The sequence below is a fragment of the Tenrec ecaudatus genome, chromosome 1, assembly GCF_050624435.1.
Source record: "Tenrec ecaudatus isolate mTenEca1 chromosome 1, mTenEca1.hap1, whole genome shotgun sequence".
Lineage (NCBI taxonomy): Eukaryota > Metazoa > Chordata > Mammalia > Afrosoricida > Tenrecidae > Tenrec > Tenrec ecaudatus.
In genome coordinates, this window is record NC_134530.1 from 200664346 (window position 1) to 200686024 (window position 21679).

General features: G+C 40.8%; 1 protein-coding gene across 2 annotated transcripts in view; it reads left to right on the top strand.

Annotated features, from left to right (window-relative positions):
* The window catches only part of HMCN1 (hemicentin 1), a 544205-nt gene that overhangs the window by 299018 nt on the left and 223508 nt on the right, over nt 1-21679 (top strand). For both annotated transcript variants that reach the window (XM_075528409.1, XM_075528416.1), the window contains exons 20-29: nt 141-253; nt 3792-3951; nt 4542-4710; nt 11076-11203; nt 12866-13138; nt 14603-14698; nt 17987-18181; nt 18825-18955; nt 19115-19262; nt 20900-21026. In XM_075528409.1, the coding sequence (XP_075384524.1) occupies nt 141-253; nt 3792-3951; nt 4542-4710; nt 11076-11203; nt 12866-13138; nt 14603-14698; nt 17987-18181; nt 18825-18955; nt 19115-19262; nt 20900-21026 (1540 nt within the window). The remainder of the gene's footprint in view (nt 1-140; nt 254-3791; nt 3952-4541; nt 4711-11075; nt 11204-12865; nt 13139-14602; nt 14699-17986; nt 18182-18824; nt 18956-19114; nt 19263-20899; nt 21027-21679) is intronic.

Genomic DNA, 21679 nt, shown 5'->3' on the forward strand with positions numbered 1-21679 from the left:
TACTTTAGATTTCTATCAAAAACAGGTTTCATCGTTGTTAGTTTTGATAAACATTAAGTACTGAACATGTTCATCTTTAAGCATACGGGGCTAACCGGAAGAACGGGTACTCAGATTGCTCTCTCTGCCTGCTTTTGCAGTTCTGCCAACCATTCAGCATGGGCAGCAGATACTCAGCACCATTGAAGGTGTTCCAGTAAATTTACCCTGTAAAGCAAGTGGGATTCCCAAACCTTCCATCATCTGGTCCAAGGTAAATAGCACATCTAGTGGGTTTTTTTAAAATCCCTTGGTGGTCTAGATTGTTAGTGTGCTCATCTACTAACCAAAAGCATGGCGCTTTGAGTCTACCAAACTGTGTCATAAAGACCCGGGAGCATATATCCCTAAAACCAGCACACAGAAATCTTAAGGATACAATTGTACGCTGACACCCAAAGGGTGTGTCATAAGACTGAGACTTGATGGCAACTGTATTGACTTGGTGGCAACCTTGGGTTTTCTTGTGTTATGTGCTCATCCGAAATGTTTGAGCATCTTCAGTCCTACGTGAACGGGAATCCCACCCCAATGCCCACGAGATCAGATTCAACTCCTGGCAATCGCATGTGTGTCACACTAGAACAGTGTGTCCCAGGAGTAGCAGCCGCTGGTCTTTGGCAGCAGATCGCTGTGCCATTCTTCAGAGGGGCTTCCGTGCAGAGTCAACCTCCTACCATTCCATTGGCAGCCAAGTGCATTAACAGTTAGTCCCGCACACGACGCCGATTATTCCACAGAGAAACCAAACAGCTGCGGGCCTTTACCAGCGCCCTTCCTTTGCTCGGCCTCTCTCTCTCTCCTACTAAGCCGACAGCAGTCACTTCCCCAAAAACCGTCTGTTCCCTGGAGTATCAAGAACTCACCAGAATGAATCGCAGTATTCATGGCAAATCGCTGTCTTCGTGGAGAATGTCTGCCACTTTATCACTGGACACGAATGAAGAGACATGTAGGGTGAAGTTTGGTAGGGATCTCAGTGTAGAGCTGCCATAACCTCAGGAAGGTGCCCCACTTCTGTGCAAAGATTCTTTCACCAACATGGAAGGAAACTCAGGGAACGTCCATGTCCAGAGTGCTTTATGGACTTTGTTGCTTAGTTATGATTGGGTCCCGGTACACAGTCATGATCAAGGCTTCTTTAAATATGAATTATTTATTAAGCCATGCCTCATACCCTTCCTGAGGTGAGCTGAGGAGGAAGTCTTTATAACCTGACCAACCCCTCCCTCATTTGCATGAAGTTTCAAATGTAATCTGGTGATTTTAGATAACAAAGCCATCTTGATTACCCAGGAAATTTCAGGGATTATCCATCAAGAACCAAGGATAAAAGACCACCTTATTTTAGGTAAGCCAGTTCATTACCAGTCAAACATATTACCTTCCAGTGGATTATGACTCATGGCCCAAAGTGTACCGAAGGGATGCAGAAGGGGAGATATCCTTGCTAACATCAGTTGGACCTTGGCTGAATGAAGATAATAAGAAGATGCTTATTGTGTTTTATTGATTATGTAAAGGCATTGCATCGTAACAATATGGATCATAATGATTGATGGGTAATGTTGTGAGGCCCAGGGATTCTAGAACATTTAATTATGTTCATGCAAAACGTGCACCAAACAAATGGAAATTGTTCAAACAGAACAAGGGAGTGATGCATGGCTTAAAATCAGGACAGGTGTGGGAAGGTTGTATCCTTTGAACACACTTATTTAATCTATATACTGAGCACGTTGTCCAAGAAGCCGGATCCTCTGAGAAAGCATATAGCCACAGGACTGGAAGAAGGACTCATCACCAAACTGTGAGGTGCATATGACTGATCCAACCTCATTTGTGGAAAATGAAGGGTTGAAGCACTTACTGATGAAGATCACAGATGCAGTCTTCAGTATGGTTACCTCTCACCTAGAAGAAAACCGAGTCCTCGTGACTGAACGAATACCAGAATAAAGGGAGAGAACACTGACGTGTCAAAGATTCCATTTTACTTTCATAAAGTTTCACTTTACTGTTGCCCATGGAAATAGCAGAGAAGAAATTACAAGTGGGCAAGTCTACTGCTTAAACCTCGATAGTGTTCAGAAACAAAGATGTCACTTTGATGGCTAAGATATGCCTGCCTGACCCTTGCCATATTTTCAATTTACTCAAATGTGTGCCACAGCTGGGTAGTGAATAAAGGGGGGAAAAGACCAAACAGAACTCGGTACCTGTGGGTTATGGTGTTTATGAAGATGGAATATTCCATGGGCACCCAGAAGAACAAACAAATCTCTCCTATAGCAATTACAGCTAGAATACTTCTCAGAAGCGAGAACAGTAAGACTCTATCTTTGATACTTTGGAAATGTTATCGGGAAGGACCAGCTTTTGAAAAGGGACATCATACTTGGCATAGTACAGGGTGACAAAAAAAGAATCCCCGCAGTGAGATGGCTTGACACAGTGCTGCAATAATAGGTTCAGGCAAAGCCGGGGGGAGGAGGGGGACGCAGTGTTTCATTGTGTGGAACTGGGTCTCTGTGAGTTGAAACGCACTTGATGATACCCAAGAACAGCGATGGCACTTCATAGCTACGCGTGGTTAGAACTTCACCATCTTTTTCAGGGACCCAGTTCCATCCCTGACACTGTCTGTGTGCCTCCCATGCAGTCGGACATCTCTTACATGCAGCCTTGCAGTGAGGGGGAACTCATTTCCTGAGCAAGTCTTTTCCATCTTTCATCAGCCATAAAGATGGCACGTTTTCTGAAAATTCATTTAAATCAGCAAAATAGAACATTACATAAAATGGTTCCCTAATAATGAAGTGTGGCATAGTATTAATTAGTGTTACATTAGAAATATTTCAGTCTCCTAGCTGGTTTTGTCTACATAGAAATCTCTGAAGGATTTTTGAGGGGGCAGTGGTGGAACACTGAGGTTCTAATGAGTGGTCAGCGGTTTGAAGCCATCGGCAGCTCTTCCTGAAAAAGATGTGTCATTCTGCTTTTGCCAAGACCTGCAGTCTTAGAAATCCCATGGAGTAGTTCTACTCGGCCTGTAGGCTCATGGTGGGTTGGCATCCACGCAACGGCAACAGGTATAAAAATCTCTCACTGTGAAGCACGTGTCAATATCTGTAAATTAAATAGAAAGGGTAACTTTTTTAATACTGTATTATGGACGCAAAATTCTGGTGATGTCAATATCCAGACTATGCTGTCTCTAGCCATTAGCTTCAGTTAAATGCATTTTAGTGAATTACAGAACTGAATTTCCTTTCTTCCGTGGGCTTTGTGCTGTAGTCCAGCACAAAGGTTGAGTTTGGTTCCGGCGCCTGGCTGAGCGTTTGTCCATCCCGGTTCTAGCACTGGCACTCTCTGACCTCAGACAGGTAACTTTGCTCTCTCGGTGCGGAGCACTCTCCTCTGCGCAGGTCCGTGCGCGCATGAAGAGCGCTCTCATGACAGAGCTTGAACAGCAGGAGCCGTCACACCGTACTAATTCTGCCATCCGTTGTTATTACGCCCTCACAGCTTAGTGGCTCCGGAACGAAGCAGACACTTTGGAAAGGAGAAACATCACCTGACGTATCTAATTTTTCCGCATTTATAACTTTCTTCAAGTTGACATTTGAAGACATCTAGTGTTTTCTCCGTTTAAAAGTGCATTTTCTTCTTCCTCTTTTGTCTTTGTCTCTTCCAGATGTGAGGTCACTGCTTGACTGTGTTACAACCTGCTTTTCCCTTGTGCTTTGCAGAAAGGAGAGCTGATCCCCACCAGCGGAGCAAAATTCTCTGCTGGTGCTGATGGCAGCCTGTACGTGGTGTCGCCTGAGGGCGAGGAGAGTGGGGAGTATGTTTGCACCGCCACCAACGCAGCCGGCTATGCCAAGAGGAAAGTGCAGCTGACCGTCTACGGTGAGAGCCCCGGAGCCATGCTTTCCATTGCCTCGGTCCAACCATTGCCAAAACTCACAGTCCTCTCCAAGCAATGTTACCAGAGGACGGTACCCCTAAAGTGAACCGCTCCCCTAGGCTTATATTTTTTTACAAGAATGCACTCTTGCTGCCAACCAAAATCTCCTCTACTTGGACTCTCGCTTTAAGGGAAGGTAATTGTATAGCCTTTCGGAAAAATTTTATGGTGTTTTTCCCAAGGAGAATGCTTCTTGCACCCAACCAGCTTTAGTAACACCAGTTAGTTAAAACCCCGAGTGAAGCCAAACCTCAGCTATGTTTTGGTTAGTGCTGTGCCTTGAGGGCTTACTTTGCAGATGGCAGACTTAAAAGGGGGGGTGCAGCTGAGCCCTCCATTGTACTCTGAGGCGAAGAGCTGAAAGAAACTTTTTACATTTGTAATTTTTTTTGTTACCTTGCACCATAAACATATTGGGACATGTTGGCTATGCCCTGAAATTTTGAATTATACAGTATCTTTGTTTATAAATAAATGCTGTGCTTTCCTTTTTAATACACTATATCCAATCCCCATCAATGTTTTATTTTAGTTAGGCCCAGGGTGTTTGGAGACCAACGGGGACCTTCACAGGAAAAGCCTGTGGAGATCTCTGTCCTTGCTGGAGAAGAGGTGACCCTGCCCTGCGAAGTGAAGAGCTCACCTCCACCCATAATAACCTGGGCAAGAGAGAGCCAGCTCATCTCTCCATTCTCTCCAAGGTAGGAGGGTGAAACAAATGCATCATGCTGAGACAGTAGCCCTGAGGGACAAATGACGGCCAAATGAGGGTTACAGATAGCTCAAAATTGGCATTTAAATTTGAAAAAACAACAACAAAGTACATCTGAACCTACAGGGAATGTGTGTATGTGTAATTATTATCTAATTCATTCTATTTTATTCTAAATACTAACACCCAGCTTAGGCATTTCTCACTGGTACACATTAAAAAATATTATTAAAAGTTCATTTTATTGAGGGCGCTTACAGTTCTTATAACAATCCATACATCAGTTTGATCAAGCATATTTGTACATATTTTGCCATTGTCCTTTTCAAAGCATTTTCTTTCCATTGAGCCCCTCTTTTACTGATAAATTATAAATTATTACTATGTTCATATCTTACACTGACCACTATCTCCTTCCCTCATGGTCTCACGGTGTGTGTGTGTGTGTGTGTGTGTGTGTGTGTGTGTGTGTGTGTGTGTGTGATTATGTGTTGATCATTGCAATCAGTTCCCGGTTCCTCCCCTTTTCTCCCCACTTTCACCCAACCTCTCTGGTATCACTACTCCCATTACTGTGCCTAGACTGTGAGCTCTTATCTCTTATCTGTACCTGTGCACAGGCTCCGGTCTAGCTTGCAGTGAAAAGTCGGAGAGGGATCGTAATGGTAGGGGTGAGGCAGCCTCAAGGAACCGGAGGAATATTGTGTTTCATTGATGTATACTGTGCCTTGGTTTACTCATCCTTTCCTTGTGACCCTTCTGTGAGGGCATGTTTCATTGTCTATATTAGCTTTGGGGTCTCTGCTCTGACCCACCTCATTCTCAAAAATATGTTTTGCTTGTTTGTTTGTGATCTTTTGAAGCCTGTTACCTGGTCCTGGCAACACCTCATGATTGCACAAGTCAGTGTATTTTTTCCACGTGGGCTTGTTGCTTCTCTACGAGATGGCAGTTTGTTTAACTGCAAGCCCTTAAGACCTCAAACACTGTATCTTTTGATAGCTGGACATCATCTGCTTTTTCACATTTGCTTATGTACCCATTTTGCCTTCAGTGATTGTGCCAGGAGAGTGACCATCACAGAATGCCAGTTTGATAGAACAAAGTGTCCTTGCATTGAGGGAGGGCTTGAGCAGAGACCTGAAGTCCATTCATTAGCTCAGTGTATTGCCATTTAACTATATGTACTAGGCCAATACCTCTATTTTATGAATTAATGTATTTACATATGTACACACCTACGCTTATAACTGTATCCATAACTTTGTTTCCTAGATCTTTCCTCTGTTTCCTTTTTCTTCCTCCTGCCCCACCAACATGCTCTCCCTAATTCTGCCTCTCAGTACTTCCTCTCAGCTAGATTGCTGCTGCTCCAACAACTCAGGATATCTAGGTCCTCCTCCGTGTTGATTTTAATTCCCTGGTTGTGCCCCTGTCTATGGAGTTGTTTGCTCACCACTTCCATCCCCGACCTTCTTCTCCCACCAAGTCCCTCTGGGGCCATAGGTCCCATTGCTTTCTCCTAGAGCTTGCTTCTCATTTATATCTTATATAAGCAGGCAAATCAACAATAACAAAGACCAAACAAAAAGAAAACAAAAGATTGAAAACAGTCAAAAAGGAAAAAAAACATACATAATTCCAGGTTTGTCTGCTAACCTTTATGACTATCTCCCCACTAGTCCATGGGGAATTCTGGGAGCTGCCCCTCCTAGCCTGAAGTCTGTTTGGGGGGTTCTTCAGGGCTTTGTGGCATATTTTTAAGTATTGATTAAAATGAAACCGATTTGTAAGTAAATATTTTTAGTACAATGTATGTAGCACACCTAAAATTCCAGTAATCCTGTGAGAGCAATAAAACATAATGTGCACTCTATGTCTAGGATTTGACTTTTATTAGGTGGGTTTATAAATGTCTGCCTTACAAACTCCTTCTACAAATCAAGAGCCATTGAGAATTTGACAGGTCAAGTGGCAAGGAAATTATAATGCAGTCTGAGAGCACAACCTTTGTTGCCAGGGAGTTATGAGTTTAAAATTATCTCCATTACAGAAAGCTTGCCTGAAACTTTTGGCAATTATTTCAGGGAGTTCTCTCTCAACTTCAAATTTCCTGTCTATAAAACAGGGATAATGCATACCTGAAAGAATTACACACCATGTATATCACATCACCACCCTCTAGTTCTCAATGAATGGTAGTGATGACGATTTCATCCCAGCATCATGCCAACATTACAGCGGAATAAGAATTATACCCACTAGCTATTGCCTATTAGAGTTACTGAAGCGTATGACTATTTACAAAACTATAAATTCATGCTACTCTAGTTTCTCCACTGGTAAAGAAAAAAAAAGAATGACTTTAATGAATTTTGGGGGGCAAAAATAATGGCTTTGAATACATTTGAATAAAAGAAACAAATAGCACAAACTCAAAGTTCCTTGGTTGCCTCCCTCCACGCTCACTGCCCTTTCCTTTTTTCTCAGGAGCAAAACCCACTGTCAACTAGTTGCTTCAGACACACAGAGAGCCTCTGGGGCAGTGAATTGGTCCTTTGGGTTTCTGAGAGTGCCAGTCTTTATGGGGGTCGACTGCCTCGTCTTTCTCCTGAGCGCAGGGGCAAACGCAATCACAAAGTTGGTGTGTTTTGTGTACGAACATACTTAAATAGATTGAGTTTTGTTTTCTGTATTTTTAATGTTTGCTTTGCGAGCCTGTTTTCAATTTGCATGTTGTAACAAATATTATCTTTCAACTATTGGCTTTATGATGCCAAATGTTATCTATTTTTATACATGTAGATTTAGTTTATTCATTTTAACTACTCTGCATTCGTAGTCTACATTTTCTATATGCATTCCCTTACTTGGGAGAAAGACTGGGCTTTCTACTCCCATAACCCGTTACAGTCCCAGACCCACCTGGGGTCCCTGCGAGGGGCACTACCTCGAGGACTGTGAGGAGGATGAAGGAGCCTCACTTGGGGAATTGCTATTGTTCTGACCTCCTTTTTCTGCATTCCTCTGGGGGCGCCCTTCTTTTTCTCCTTTCTTTCCTTTTTGTTTCTCATTTCATTGATTATCTTTATATATGTGTTTAAACATATAAATACAGAGATCTCTCAGGCCCTGTATCTAGAATGACAGTCTGGGCAGAGCTAATGTCCCTTTTCAGCTTCACTGGTGCTCCATGGGGGTGCCCTGAGGGCAGGCAAAGTGGTTACCCCTGGGATGCTTGCTAACCTCGTGATCAGTTCCAAACCACCTACCACTCTTTGGGGAAAAGACAAAGCTTTCTATTCCTGTGAAGATTACAGAAGTTCTGTTCTGTTCTATCAGCACTAACTTAATGCCAGTGACAGTTTTTTGTTTGTTTGTTTTGAGTATTATATGGGGATAAATACCCTAAACTCAAATGTATTTTGCATTTGAAATGAACCAAACCAAACTCACTGCCAGAGTGGATTCTGTCTTAAACGGGACAAGAAAGACACGCAAGTCATCAGGATAAGGGAGACCATGTGCCTAAGGCCATGGAGATGGCCAAAGGATTCGCAGCCATGTGGCTAGTTATAATGAATATGGACAACGAAAGGAGTGATCACAAAATCATCATTTGTGGCAGATCAATTGATCGCCATTCATTCTGCAGTCATGAAATAGGAGAGGAACCCTGGCTGGCTTACATACACTCCTATAGATCAGAAAAGTATGCAGGATTGCTTCGGGGATTCTGATCACCTTAGTTGGGGTGTGACTGGTAACCGTGCAGCTCTCATACCTCCATTGGCACTGAGTGAATGCCCAGAAAAATCCCTCTGGGTGAGACGAACATTCCCTGGGCTGCAATCCACTTTCCAGTAGCCTCTTTCTGAGGGGAAAGCTTTTTAGATGACAAGTCATTGGTCAGAAAGAATTCAATGAAGACTCACTTTATGTCAAGACTCAAAATGCATTTAGAGCTCTCACTGGAAGCCAGCCTTCCACAAACCATGTGCTCAGAATTCAAGTGCTAATACACTCCGAACGAAAGGCACTGCCACTGAGTCAATTCCGAGAAGCTCTATAGGACAAGGTAGAAGTGCCACTGTGGACCTCTCAGGCTGTAAGCGCTTATGGGACAAAAAAAACCCCAAAATACTCTCATCTGTCTCCCATGGGGCTGCTGGTCTGTTTGAACTGCTAACCTTGTGATTAGCCACTCAGTGTGTGACCCACTTGTTAGGTGCCATCCACTGGGTTCCAGGTCCCAGTAACCCTCCGACAGAATTAAGCGTGTCTCCTCACAGTTTTCATGTTTGATCCCAGGTTGCAGCACCGTGCCAAGCCACCCAGCCTAGGGTCTTCTTTTTTTCACAGTGAAAAAAAGGACCAAGCATGACGTCCTATCCCAGGACTGTTGTGATGATGACCTGTCCCTAAGTACATGAGACAAAGCCATGCCATCCTTCCTTCTGAGGATCCTTCTGGCTGCATTTCTTCCAAGACACTGTTGCTGGTTCTTTTGGCCATCTGTGGTACTTTCAATATTCTTCCCTACCACCGTAATTCAGATGCCTTGCGTTTTCCTAATTCAGTGTCTAGCCACTCCTTGTGAAAGATAAGTCTACCTGCTCCCATTAAAGCGTGCAGGTTCAGAAGCCCTAGTGGGTCCTTATAAGGAAGAATCCATTCTGATGGCAGTCAGAACTTGGGGCTGTTTTTCAAGCAAGACCGAGCATTCTTTCACCTAGTTGTTGGCCATCTGTGTTCCCTGTAAATCTGCTTCTCTAAATAAGCTTAACAGAGACCTACTGAAAAGGTCATTCCTGATTGAACTGTAGAAGTTTGCTCTTTGTTCTTAATATGCTTTGAATACTGTGCCCATTGAATGTATTAAAATACTTTCTGTATTGCAAATCTTTAAAATTTATTTATATAAAAATTTGATATTATCATGTACTTTAATCCATGAATCTGTTTTTGTGTCTTCGTCATGAGGTTGTATGAACATAATTGTTGTTTCCGTTCAATGGTTTTAAGTTTATCTTTCATATTTTGTGTTTTAATCTGCCTGAATTATTATTCTATGCATAGTATTAAATAATGACCTATTTTATTCTTCCCCGTGTGGAAATCCAGTTGCTCAACACCACTTTTACTAATGTAAAGATTTGTGGTATAGACTTACTCAGAGGTTCTGCAGAAGAAAGGCCTGGCTATCTGCTTCAGGAACACCTAGCAATTGATGGAGCACCAATATATTTTGACACAAATGGGTGCCATGACTCAAAGTCCATTAGACAACAGATGGCTTAGTTTTTTAATCTTCTTTTTGAGTCGTCCTTAATGCACTTGCATGGGGCCTTCGAAGTGCAGTGTGTTAGGGGCTCCGTTGCTAATTTCAAGGTCGATAATCCAAACCTACCCACTACTACTGGATAGAAAGATGAGCTGCCTTCTCCATGAAGTTTTACAGACACTGTGTATTAGGTCATGAATAATTGTAATAGACTTTATAGCAATGGCCTTGGGTTTGGAGGTGATAGCCAATGGCACACTTTATTTAATTTAGTTTTATATAAAATCTTGATAGTGGGTAGGTTCATCTAGCCTGTTCCTCTTTAAAGCTGTTTTAACCCAAATATTGTAATTACATTTTTATAAACAAGTCTGGTTCACCCAACTACATTATTTCTACATGTATTCTCATATGATGGGGGGAATATATTTAATACATTTCAGAAAGACCTTCTTTGACCTTTATTTTAACACACAAATTTTTAATGAAACATTGGAGAAAAATAAGATGTTCAAAATAAACCAAAATTTACTAAGATATACATTTGCTTTGTAGAGATGCAGCTTTGTAAAGCAGAGGAATGTAGAAGTATTTGGCAATTTCAGACCTTTAGAATATATTTAAAGGTTGATAGAAAAAAAACTGTTTTTGTATATGTCAGAACATCATACCAAATGCACAAGATCATTGGGAAAATTCCTGATCTTTAAGTTGCATGCGGGGAGCCTCATGGCAAGAGGTTACACCTTGGGCTGCCATCCACAAGGCCAGGTGTCAGAAACCACAGGATGCTTCATGGGAGAAAGGTGGGTCTTTCCACCCGGTTAACAATTCTAGACCCAGAAACTCCCAGCAGCACTTCTGCCCTGTCCTACTGCATCACTGGGAGTCAGGGTCGACTCCACAGCAGTGAGTGTTTGAGCAGATGTCCAGAGATGACGTTAGAGATGGCAGAAGGCTGCTCAGCACTGCTTGAAGAGTTGTACTTTCACATGCGAGCACAGCTCCAAAGGAGATATCTAAATTCTTATGTCTACCTATGCAGTTTCCTTTTTTTTTTTCTTTTTCAGACACATGTTCCTGCCATCGGGATCAATGAAGATCACTGAGACCCGAGTTTCCGACAGTGGGATGTATCTTTGTGTTGCCACAAACATTGCCGGGAATGTGACTCAGTCTGTTAAGTTAAGCGTTCATGGTGAGTCTTGACATGATGTTGTATGACAACTCTGTGAACTAGCCACAAGGAAAAACCGTCATGCCAGTTCCTGTAGACTTTACCCCAATTAGTTTTAGCATAATTATATAAACTTTTCCTAAAGCCTGTGTCTCTTAAGACCTTCCTACATATTATTCTAAAAAAAATGCCTCCTGCCTATAAGCAACCCTCCTTTTTGTTCAAATGAACAGTGCAAAAATTTTGGACCTTAACTTTTAATTAATCAGCCACTTAAAATTCTATTGTTGATACACAGCCTGTGAGCTTCTTGTAAAAGTGAATATGAATTTTCATAGAAGCGTTTAATTGTGTTTAAATGATCCTTTTAGTATTTTAAGAACTTATCAAATGAAAAAATATGTTTCTGAGGATTTTTTGACTACTTTAATACTGTTTGTGTAATTTATCTCCTCAAACTTATTATAGTATATTTAATCATCTATCCATTCAGCAAAAAAGTATTGAGTTTCTGCTCTATGCCAGCTACTGTGGGGATACTGGATATTCACACATCAGAAGAAAATTTTCTCAGATAGTATTAGCCTGATTTCCTTTCCAGATGATTCATTATATTTGTTTCTTCTTGGCCCAGACTTTGAAATCTCAGGGTGATAGGAATCTGCCTCTGTCACTGACTAGCTCTAGGGCTTTAGGCCCAGTATCATAGTAGAATGTGTGGCGGGGTGCTAACCCACAAGGTCAGCAGTTTGAAACCACCAGCTCCTCCGTGGGAGAAAGATGAGACTTTCTGCTTCCGTAAAGATGTGCTACACTGGGGGCAATTCTGCCCAGCCAGTAGGGTCACTATGAGTGGCAGTGGGTTTGGCTTTTTGGCTTAAAGTATTAGCTATATTAAAAACCTCTCTCTAGCTTTATTTTTCTTAAAATGGCGATAATAAGAGTGCAACATTGACTAGAATGTTATACATGGCAGGCTTTAGAATATGTTTATCAAATACTTTGTTGTTGTTTTTTTAAGGAGAGAGAAATGGAGCTTTTTAGAGATGCGGGACATATAGATTCTAACCATGCCCTCATGATTCAGCTTGATTCCACAACATAATAATTCACACAGAGGAAAATAAACATATTTTGCCAACATTTTGATAAAACATCTATTTAAATGTCTAAGGGAAGGTTGGTAAAGGGCAATAATAGAAGCTCCCTCTTCATTCTCTTCTATGAAATTAGCTAAAGTTTCTTTGAGACACATTTTTCCGTATAAAACCTTCTAAAAAAACCAAGAGTACAGAACATGGAAAGAAATGTTTTATGGCTTACTGTCTTAAAGTTTCAAATTTTATCTAGACTACCCTTTAGGAATGTTTTAAAGTCTTTCTTTCTGAATGCAAGGATGCCTCACATTCTTTATAACTTATTGTGCTGCATGGGGACCAGTAGGGGTTTTGTATTTATCGTTCCCCTCTATCCTTCCCTTGCTTTGGTTTAGAAGACGTTGTTATGCACCAATTGTGGAGGCAATCGGCCACAGGAAGTGTCATGTCTTGCTCTAGATCACACATTAAGTAAGATGCCCAAGCACTGTCTCACATGCTGAGACTGTGACCTTCCGCTTTCTCCACTTACCATTCATTTAAAATGAGAAAAAGAGTAATTTTTAAAATGCTCTGTTATTTCCAGTGCCTCCAAAGATTCAACGTGGCCCTAAAGTCATGAAAGTCCAAGTTGGTCAAAGAGTGGATATTCCGTGCAGTGCTCAAGGGACGCCTCATCCGGTCATCACCTGGTTCAAAGGCGGGAGTGCTGTGATGGCCGATGGGATGCGGCATGTCAGTGCTCCCGATGGAACCCTGAGCATTGAGCAAGCCACTCTCCCCGATGCTGGCGCATATACATGCGTTGCTACCAACATAGCTGGAAATGATGAAACGGAGATAACGCTACATGTCCAAGGTGATAGTTGGCCGAAGAAAACATGTTTTATTGGGTGGCAGGGTGTGGGGTAAGGGGTGGTGGGGAAGGGGTGGGAGAGTGCTCCTGGAGTTTGTGATTGCCTTCTTTCACCTTAGGACACGTTTTAACTTACACTGGGGATTCTTTAGTTGTCTGAAAGAGGAACCATCCAGAAAGTACTGAAACTAACTCCTGCTTAGCCTGCATCAATTTTAATGTTTTTCTTTGGGAAACTGAAGTTGCCGTGAGTGGTGCAGATCAGAAAATCATCCCAGACAAATGCCCCACCACTAGCTTGGGTTGGGAAAAGCGATGGCCGGGCGAGTCGGAGCAGGACATCACTTTGGACTGGTGAAACGCACTGAGAAGGAATCCCCAGGGATTTTAGGTCTTCCCTTGCCCCTGTGGAAGCTGGCTTTGTTTCAATGAATATAGACCAGTATATATTCCTTCAAGAGGCAGATATTTGGTGAGCTCCTGTCAGGTTCCAGGCGCTGGAGAGAAAATAGTGAAAAATGCAAAACCCTTCTTCTCATGAGCTGCTCTAATGTGAGTAGACTAACAATAAACAAAACAACAAATAAAAGAAGCAGGAAAATACAGAGAGGGAGGAATTCTGTGCACAAAATTAAAAGAGTGTAATGATATAAGGAAGTGGCTCCCATAGATTGGATTATCAAGGAGGACTTCTCTGTGGAGCTGATATTCATAGTAATATCCTAACACCTTTAAGGAGGCAGCCGTGTGCAAATCGGGAAAAGAATATTTCTGGCAGAGGGAATAGGCTCCCAGGCAAGTATAAAATGAACAGGTATCATACTTAGCATAATATGTAGTAATAGCACCTGGTACAGTGTAATGAGTACTTGTTGGATGGATGACTGGAACACTGTTGGAGAGCTGGTTCAGCTAGTATATTCACTCCGTAGATTTTTTTGTGAGTGCTGATGCTTACAATCTAGTAGGAAAAATAGACAATAAAATGACTTTCTCAGTGCATATTTACAAACGAGTTTGTGTCATGATGAAATGGTGGAACTGTATGAGCCTCTAACAGAAAACCAAATCAGAGGCTCTTCTGGGACAGTGACATTTGAGTTGTGAAGGATGAAGAGAAGTATGCTAACTGAAGGCTGAGAATGGGGAGAGTCATCCAGGCAAAGAAAGTAAAAGTAAGGCTTTTAATAAGTGACCTGGAGAAGAGAGGAAGACAAATATGTGGACAATGGTACTTGGTAGCCAATGGCATACAGAGGTCAGGAGTACAAAGGAAACCATGGGAGTGACTGGGTGGAGCCTGATGTCTTAACCCAGGAATAAAGGAAAACGGGACAGTAAAGATGGTGAAATCGTGAATTTTGAAGTCATTTAGAGTTCTGGTTCACAAAAGACAGGCAACAGGAAATAGGAGACTTTGAAATGTCCCAAAGGAAATATGCTGGTTGTGTATTTATCTTTTAATAGAACCACCTACACTGGAAGATCTTGAGCCTCCATACAATACTCCATTTCAAGAAAGAGCGGCCAACCAGCGCATTGCATTTCCATGCCCTGCAAGAGGTAACGCTTGGATATTTAAGCATTGCCAGACTGCCTGTAGTGCTCAGAATTCTACATTGAACGGAGAGCTTCCTCTTTCTAAACGCCCCCTCCTCAGCCTTTAAAATGACGCTGGAGCTCCAGAGAAATAAATTCTTCCTGCAATAGAGAGACTCCCTGTTCTTTCTCACTTGGCTCTCCTGGGAGTTCATGTTCCTTTCTGCTACGTCTTCGTTTCTTCTATTTGCGTAAGAGTGCTCCTTAAAATGTAACATCTAGAACTGTTCGGCATTCCCTAAGTTTGCCCTATTCAATCCAGAGCATACCCTGGAACCCTTCCTTTGTTTGTTTCGGGCACTTCTCCACTAAAAGCCCCTTTCCTAGATTTACCCTCGACTGCCCTCATGGCCCAGTGGGTTAGGCATTTGACTGCTGTCTGCCTGGTTGGTGATTCGAACGTACCGGCAACTTCTCAGGAGAAAGATGAGGCTGTTTGCTCTCATAAAGATTTATAGTCTCAAAACCCTATGGATCAATTCTCTGCTACAGGGACCTTATCAAATGGATCCAACCTGACAGCACTAGGTTTGGGTTTTGGTAACTATTGGACCAAGTTGTCACTCGATTCCTAAGACTTAGTCATGCTCTTCTCTCTGTGAATATCTAGGCTTTCTATCCTACCTTGTTTCCTGACCAGAGATTATTATGAAGGCTCCTCAGGGGTTTGTGTGAAAGTAACTGTCACTTTCCGCTTTACCCTGGATACAGAGTTGGTGATCAAGGACATCCTTCCATGTTTTCATTCCTTTTCCATGACCAAGCTGGGCCACGGTGGTTCTGAAATGTGCACGCAATCCTTCCTCCATCCATGCGTCTGCGTGTGGTGGACCCTGGTACTGGTTCCCGGAGGCAGCCAAAACAGGAGGTTTTCATGGTTGCCCTATTTCCATAGCAAGTTTTTTCTTCACTCCGCAGGAACTCTTACCAACATTGCCACTCTAGCCACCCAAATGAAAATCAAACAAAACAGCAACAAAACCAGACGTGTTTCCCTCCGCTAACTCATAGTGGTACCCCGTGGATTTCTGAGCCTGTCACTATTAACGGGAGTAGACAGCCCAGTCGTTCTCCCATGGAGCTGCTCTCCTGGTGATTTCCAATCGCCAACCATGTGGACTGCAGCCCAACGCATAGACACGGCACACCAGGGCTCCTTTATACCTACCAGCACACAGATAAATAACTTCTAAAGAATACCACTAAAGGAGTCCTGGCGATGCCACGGCTCCAAACCACCAGGCACTTTGTGGAAGGAAGACGTCTGGAGTCTGCTCCTGTGTAGATGTACAAAGCCTCAGGAACGACATACCATTGCAGCGAGTTGAAATCCACCCAGCGGCAGTGGGCTTTAGGGGTCTGGGTGTCCCTAGAATCAGATGACACCGTGGGTAAGTGATGGGTTGTTAACTAAAAGGTGGCACTTGGAACCCATCCACTGCTCTGCGGGACAAAAAGATGTGGCAGTCATTTTCTGTAAAGATTGGCACTACCGGAAAGACCATGGGGGAAGTTCTACTCTGTCCAAGATGGTCTCTCAGTCAAAATCAGCCCTTGGCAGTGAGAAGTAGGTAAGCAGGTGCTAAAGAGGAAGGCTTCTCTCCGAGGTGTAACTTCGGGTAAATGCTGTGGCTTTCACCACCGCTGCACCCTGACTCACCATGACGCATTGGTTTCCGCTAGACCGCTCCTGCCCCAATCAGCATTTCTGTTTTGATCCCCTTTCATATTTTGCGCGGCTCTTTCCAGCTTCTGATTTGCCACCTGGGGTATGATTTTGGAGCTCATGAAGGGCAGCTAAGTGTTCTTGAATTATCTTTTTCTGGTTGTCATATGGAACATACAATGAAAGATAACACAACTTTATTTTTTGTTTTGTAACATATTTCTTTTCTTAGATCAACAACTGTTTATGAAGTATATACAAGAATAAATAGACCAAGGAGGTGACTGTAGCCTCTTGGCCATCTAAAATCTACTTCCAAATAATATGAAATAAAGTGAAAAATCATCTGGAATCCAGTAATAAATGTCTTCCCTGATCAAATCGGCCATAATTGGACCAACTTTTTCCCCATGAAAATATAATTTTCATAGATACTAAGAATTTTTCATTAAATTTGAGGTTAGCCTTAATGAGACGTTTATGTATTCATGGCAGTCTTGTGTGATTTCATCCTTTAGTATGTATCCATCTCTTAGTAGCTTCTTGACCTTTAATACTGGATTACTTTAATTCAGTTATATGTATACAGTTATAGGCTAGAGGTCACTGTGGGTCAACAATGGCTTGATGACAATGAGTGATATAGTCACATAAATTTTATTTAGTGCGGTTTTTCTTTATAGCAGTCAAGTAAATTAATTCTTTAAAGTAGTGCTTGGCAAACTGCTAAATAAATAAATCCTAAGTATAGAGTTAACAGTGTCTATTTTTAATATGTCCATTTGTATTCATTATGTACTCTAAGATGGCTTTATCCCTTTCATTGATTCACATTGTTCATCAAAACTTAATCCAGGAAGACAAACCACATCATTGTTTTCAGAACTTTCTTTTCAATAGGAAATGGCAAGATTTGGTGTCTTGCCCTACCTTAGTAGAACGAGGTCTCCTACAGATGTGTGCCCAGGGGAAGTTTTCATTTCTACCAAATCCTCTTGGAATGGTGCTTTTGTGTGTACATCTTTCACAATTTATTTAGACAATCTTCATATTGTATTCATCTGGAAGTGACTTATTTTTGCTCTTCTTTTATCCTCATGCCAAAACTCTCTCCAATCCTCGTTGTTATTTTTTATCCTCAATAGTCATTTTAAACTCACGCAAGGAAACAGTTTGCTCTATATAATTTCATCTGAGTGTTTTGATATAATTAATTTAGAATTTTATTCTATTGTCATAGGTATCTTAAGACTAAACTGGAATTAGAGGCTTTAAATACTGTAATTAAACAAATTCATGCCAAGAGAAATATTTGGAGAGTATCTCAGTACTTGGGAGAAAGATGAGGCTCTCTCCGCCTGTAAAGGTTTACACTTTTGGCAACTCTTATTCTACCTTGTCCTTTAGAGTTGCCAGTGAATCAGAATTGATTCAACAGCAACGAGTAAAGAAAGTACAGTATTTAAGGGTGCAATCTGTAGTTATGACAGAAATGTATTTCTCTTCAATATATTTGATAGTTTTTAATTATTATTTCTAATTTTGCTGCAAAAATTATAACAAGATTTTTTTTGTATCTTGCTTAGGCACGCCAAAACCGACCATCAAATGGCTACGTAATGGTAGAGAACTGTCAGGCAGAGAGCCGGGTGTATCTATCCTGGAAGATGGCACATTGTTGGTTATTGCTGCAGTAACACCGTATGACAATGGGGAATACATCTGTGTTGCAATCAATGAGGCTGGGACTACAGAAAAAAAATATAACCTCAAAGTTCATGGTAAATATGCATGAAGATGCTAAAAGCATTCAACTAAATATGGGAGGTTTGAAATTTTTCATATCTATTTATTTCTCCGATGTGATATTATTTAATATTAATGCAAATGGAAGAATTTTCAAGCAGGAAGTCAGTGGTCTAGTTTCATGTATTTATAAGAATTGTAAATTCATGTAATATTTTATTACAGATGAATTTATATTATTCACAATTCAGTGGTACAAAAAGACAAGTGAAGTGATCAATTGTGTGTGGATGTGTTCCCAGGCATTTTGTACATATATAAGGAAATATAAATATATAACAGTTATCCCCTTTTAAAACATAAATTAAGGTATACCTAGTCCTTGTGGCAGAGTGGTTATGCACTGAGCTGCTCACCGTAAGGTCAGCAGTTTGAAACCGCCAGCCACTCCAGGTAGAAAGACGAGGCTTTCTACTCACGTAAAATGTTAGTCTCAAAAACTCACAGTAAAAATCCTAAGTATATTTATTTATAGATATATTGCTCAAGAATTTTTGTTCATTTTGTAGCAAACTAAAATACTGTAAACTTTTCTAACTATTAGATAGCTGGGTATAAATAATATTTCTAAATAAAACTTCTTATGAATGATCTGCTCATATTCCTCTCTTTTTACAGTTCCTCCAGTAATAAAAGATAAGGATCAAACAACAAATGTGTCAGTGTTGCTTAATCAAGCAACCAATCTCGTTTGTGAAGCAGATGGTACCCCACCCCCCATCATTATGTGGTATAGAGATGAAGTCCAGGTAACTGGAGACCTCCCGATATGCATAATCCTTCGACTTGATGCCTGTGGAGTAGTTTATCATTAAATCCTTATTAATAGTAATAGTAAAGCTGTATTCTAATTTCTCAATATACATTTTTATAAGGTTAGAAATAACTGATCATTTTGGCCCTCAAAGGTGACTGAAAGTAGTACAATTCAGATCGCGAACAATGGGAAGATACTGAGGCTCTTTAAAGCCATTCCAGAGGACTCGGGAAGATATTCCTGCAAAGCGATTAATGTTGCAGGCGCGTCTCAGAAGAGCTTTAACGTTGAAGTACTAGGTAAGAACGACATTCTTTTGAAAATCTGCATCTCAGATGCACTTTTTATAAATGGCTGAGCTGACTGCATGAAAATAAAAAGAAACAGTTCAAGTTATGGAAAAAATACCGCCTTTCAGCATATTATTATTTTCTTGCTAATATTGGTTAACCAGAAACAGATGATATGGGAAATTCAAAGGCATATTTTGTCTATCTTTTGGAGATACTTTGGGAATATGGTACTATCTTGTGTATAAAATCCTAAAATTTTACTGTGTCACTATTCAGTTAATGGGCAGGAAATACTCCAGGAAGCTACCCTAGAAGATAATGCAAGGTAGTCTTGTCCTCACGCTGGGTGTTACTGACTCTAGTAGCTTGTACTTGAACTGGGGGAGTAATGTGTCCTCCCTCCTCTGCATTCTTATTCTTGAAAACGGAATCACCTCAATCCTGATTCTAGCAAATGGAAGAAAATGTCAAGAGGAGGTTGCAGCAGAAATAGATGGGGATATAAAATGTTTTTAGTTTTAAAAGTGGCAATGTTGAATTTCAAATTTTAGCTTACCATTTATAATTACACTGACATTAACAGGTCATTTTTTAATCAAATGGCTTATTTATTTTCAATGCTTTGTCCTTCTGAATGACATATGAGGAGCTTCAAAAATTTGTAGAAAAAATGGAATTGAAAGGTAATGGAATTTTAAGAGCGCCCTCCTGTATTTTGTAAGTTGAGGGTCAAAGTAAGGTCATAGGATTCAAAGCACTCCTCTCATTTGTCTTATCCGAAGCTGGAGGACTTTGCATTTCCTCTACATAAAGGAAAATGATTTGCATATGTGTGTTTAAATAGAAACTATAAAACAAATTAAGTCATCTTTCTTACCATTATTTTTACTGCAATTATTTCTTTAGGCACACATTTACTGCCAAACTTTTCATTCCATCTGTGTGCGGATGGTGCCCAAAGTTTGCTCTGCAGCTCAGACTTCTCTGAGCTCTAAAGCTACACGGAAACTTAGAAAAGCCAGAACCTATGTAAGGGGGACCTAGCTCAGAGAAGAAAAACCCAAATAATTTCCACTAACACTGGACTTTCTACTCCTGTAAAGAGTTACAGTTTCCGAAACTCAATGCAGAGTTGCTATGAGAATAAAACTTGCACTTGCCTTTTCAAATTATGGTGCATCTCCAATTTTAGCTTCTAGAATCCTATCCTTTAAAGTGACAGGTAATTTAAGTCAAGTAGCACCGTGGTATATAATTTGTAGAAGTGAGCATTTATATGTCTGGTACTATGTTATTTTTCGTGATCTAAAATATATAGCAGAAGTAAATTATATTCATGAGATTTACCGATCACTTACAGTCCAAACTCTTACTCCACATGGACTTAATATTCCTCAAAATGAATTCACCACTATCATAATCCTTCCAGAAAATTGTCCTGCTAGCAAATCTTTCATTAATGTGTTTTGACGATTAAGCTTAACCCTGGAGTCCTACAGTACAATCGTGATTACTTTAAGAGGAATTGTTATATGATGTTTTACTTTGCACGTTAAAGCTCACTGAAATACTATAGAAAACACTGCTTTCTATATCTTTTTTACTAAGTCATAGGTTTTCATTATAAAATATCTGTGCTTAAGTTCCACCCACCATAATAGGTGCCAGCTCCCCAAATGAAGTCTCAGTTCTACTCAACCATGACACCACCCTCGAATGCAAGGTCAAAGGCATTCCCTTCCCTGTTATACATTGGTTTAAAGATAACAAGTGAGTACCTTTTCTTCATTTGTGTTTGGGTCCAGATTATAAGAAATAACTGTAGCAATGCCTGTGACTCTGTGCCACAAAATATTAATAAGTAAGCATGATTGAAAAAGAACATTCCAAAAAAAATAGTTCCAAAGTCTTATCATATCTTTCATTATTATGAGTTACCAGACTATAAATAATACAAAATTATTTCATATACATAATTAGTCTCTGCAGAAGGTTAACAATTAAATATAATTTTTGAACTTAAAAGAAAACCCCAAGAAACAAAAATAAATGTGCTATCATGCCCAGATGCCTGCGTCAGATAGTTGTGCATGTGTGGTGAAAGGAGCCTTTGGTGAGCCATCAGAGAGTTGGAAAAGCGCCATGGAGTGTGGATGTGAGAACTTATTCCCCACAGTGTGATCAATGTTTGTCTATTAGCAAACCTTCCTAGAGCAGGTAAATGAGGCCTAGCCACACATGATAAATATTTGCAGCAGATGAAATAAGATACTGTTTCTTGCTTTTTACAAACCAGTAAAAGAAGACCAACAGTAGCATACCATACAGTATACCATGCCTGTATGGAAGTTATGAACTAGCAATTAAGAAAAAATATATAATTAGGCAATAAACATACTAAAAGATTCTTACCCTTGATAATT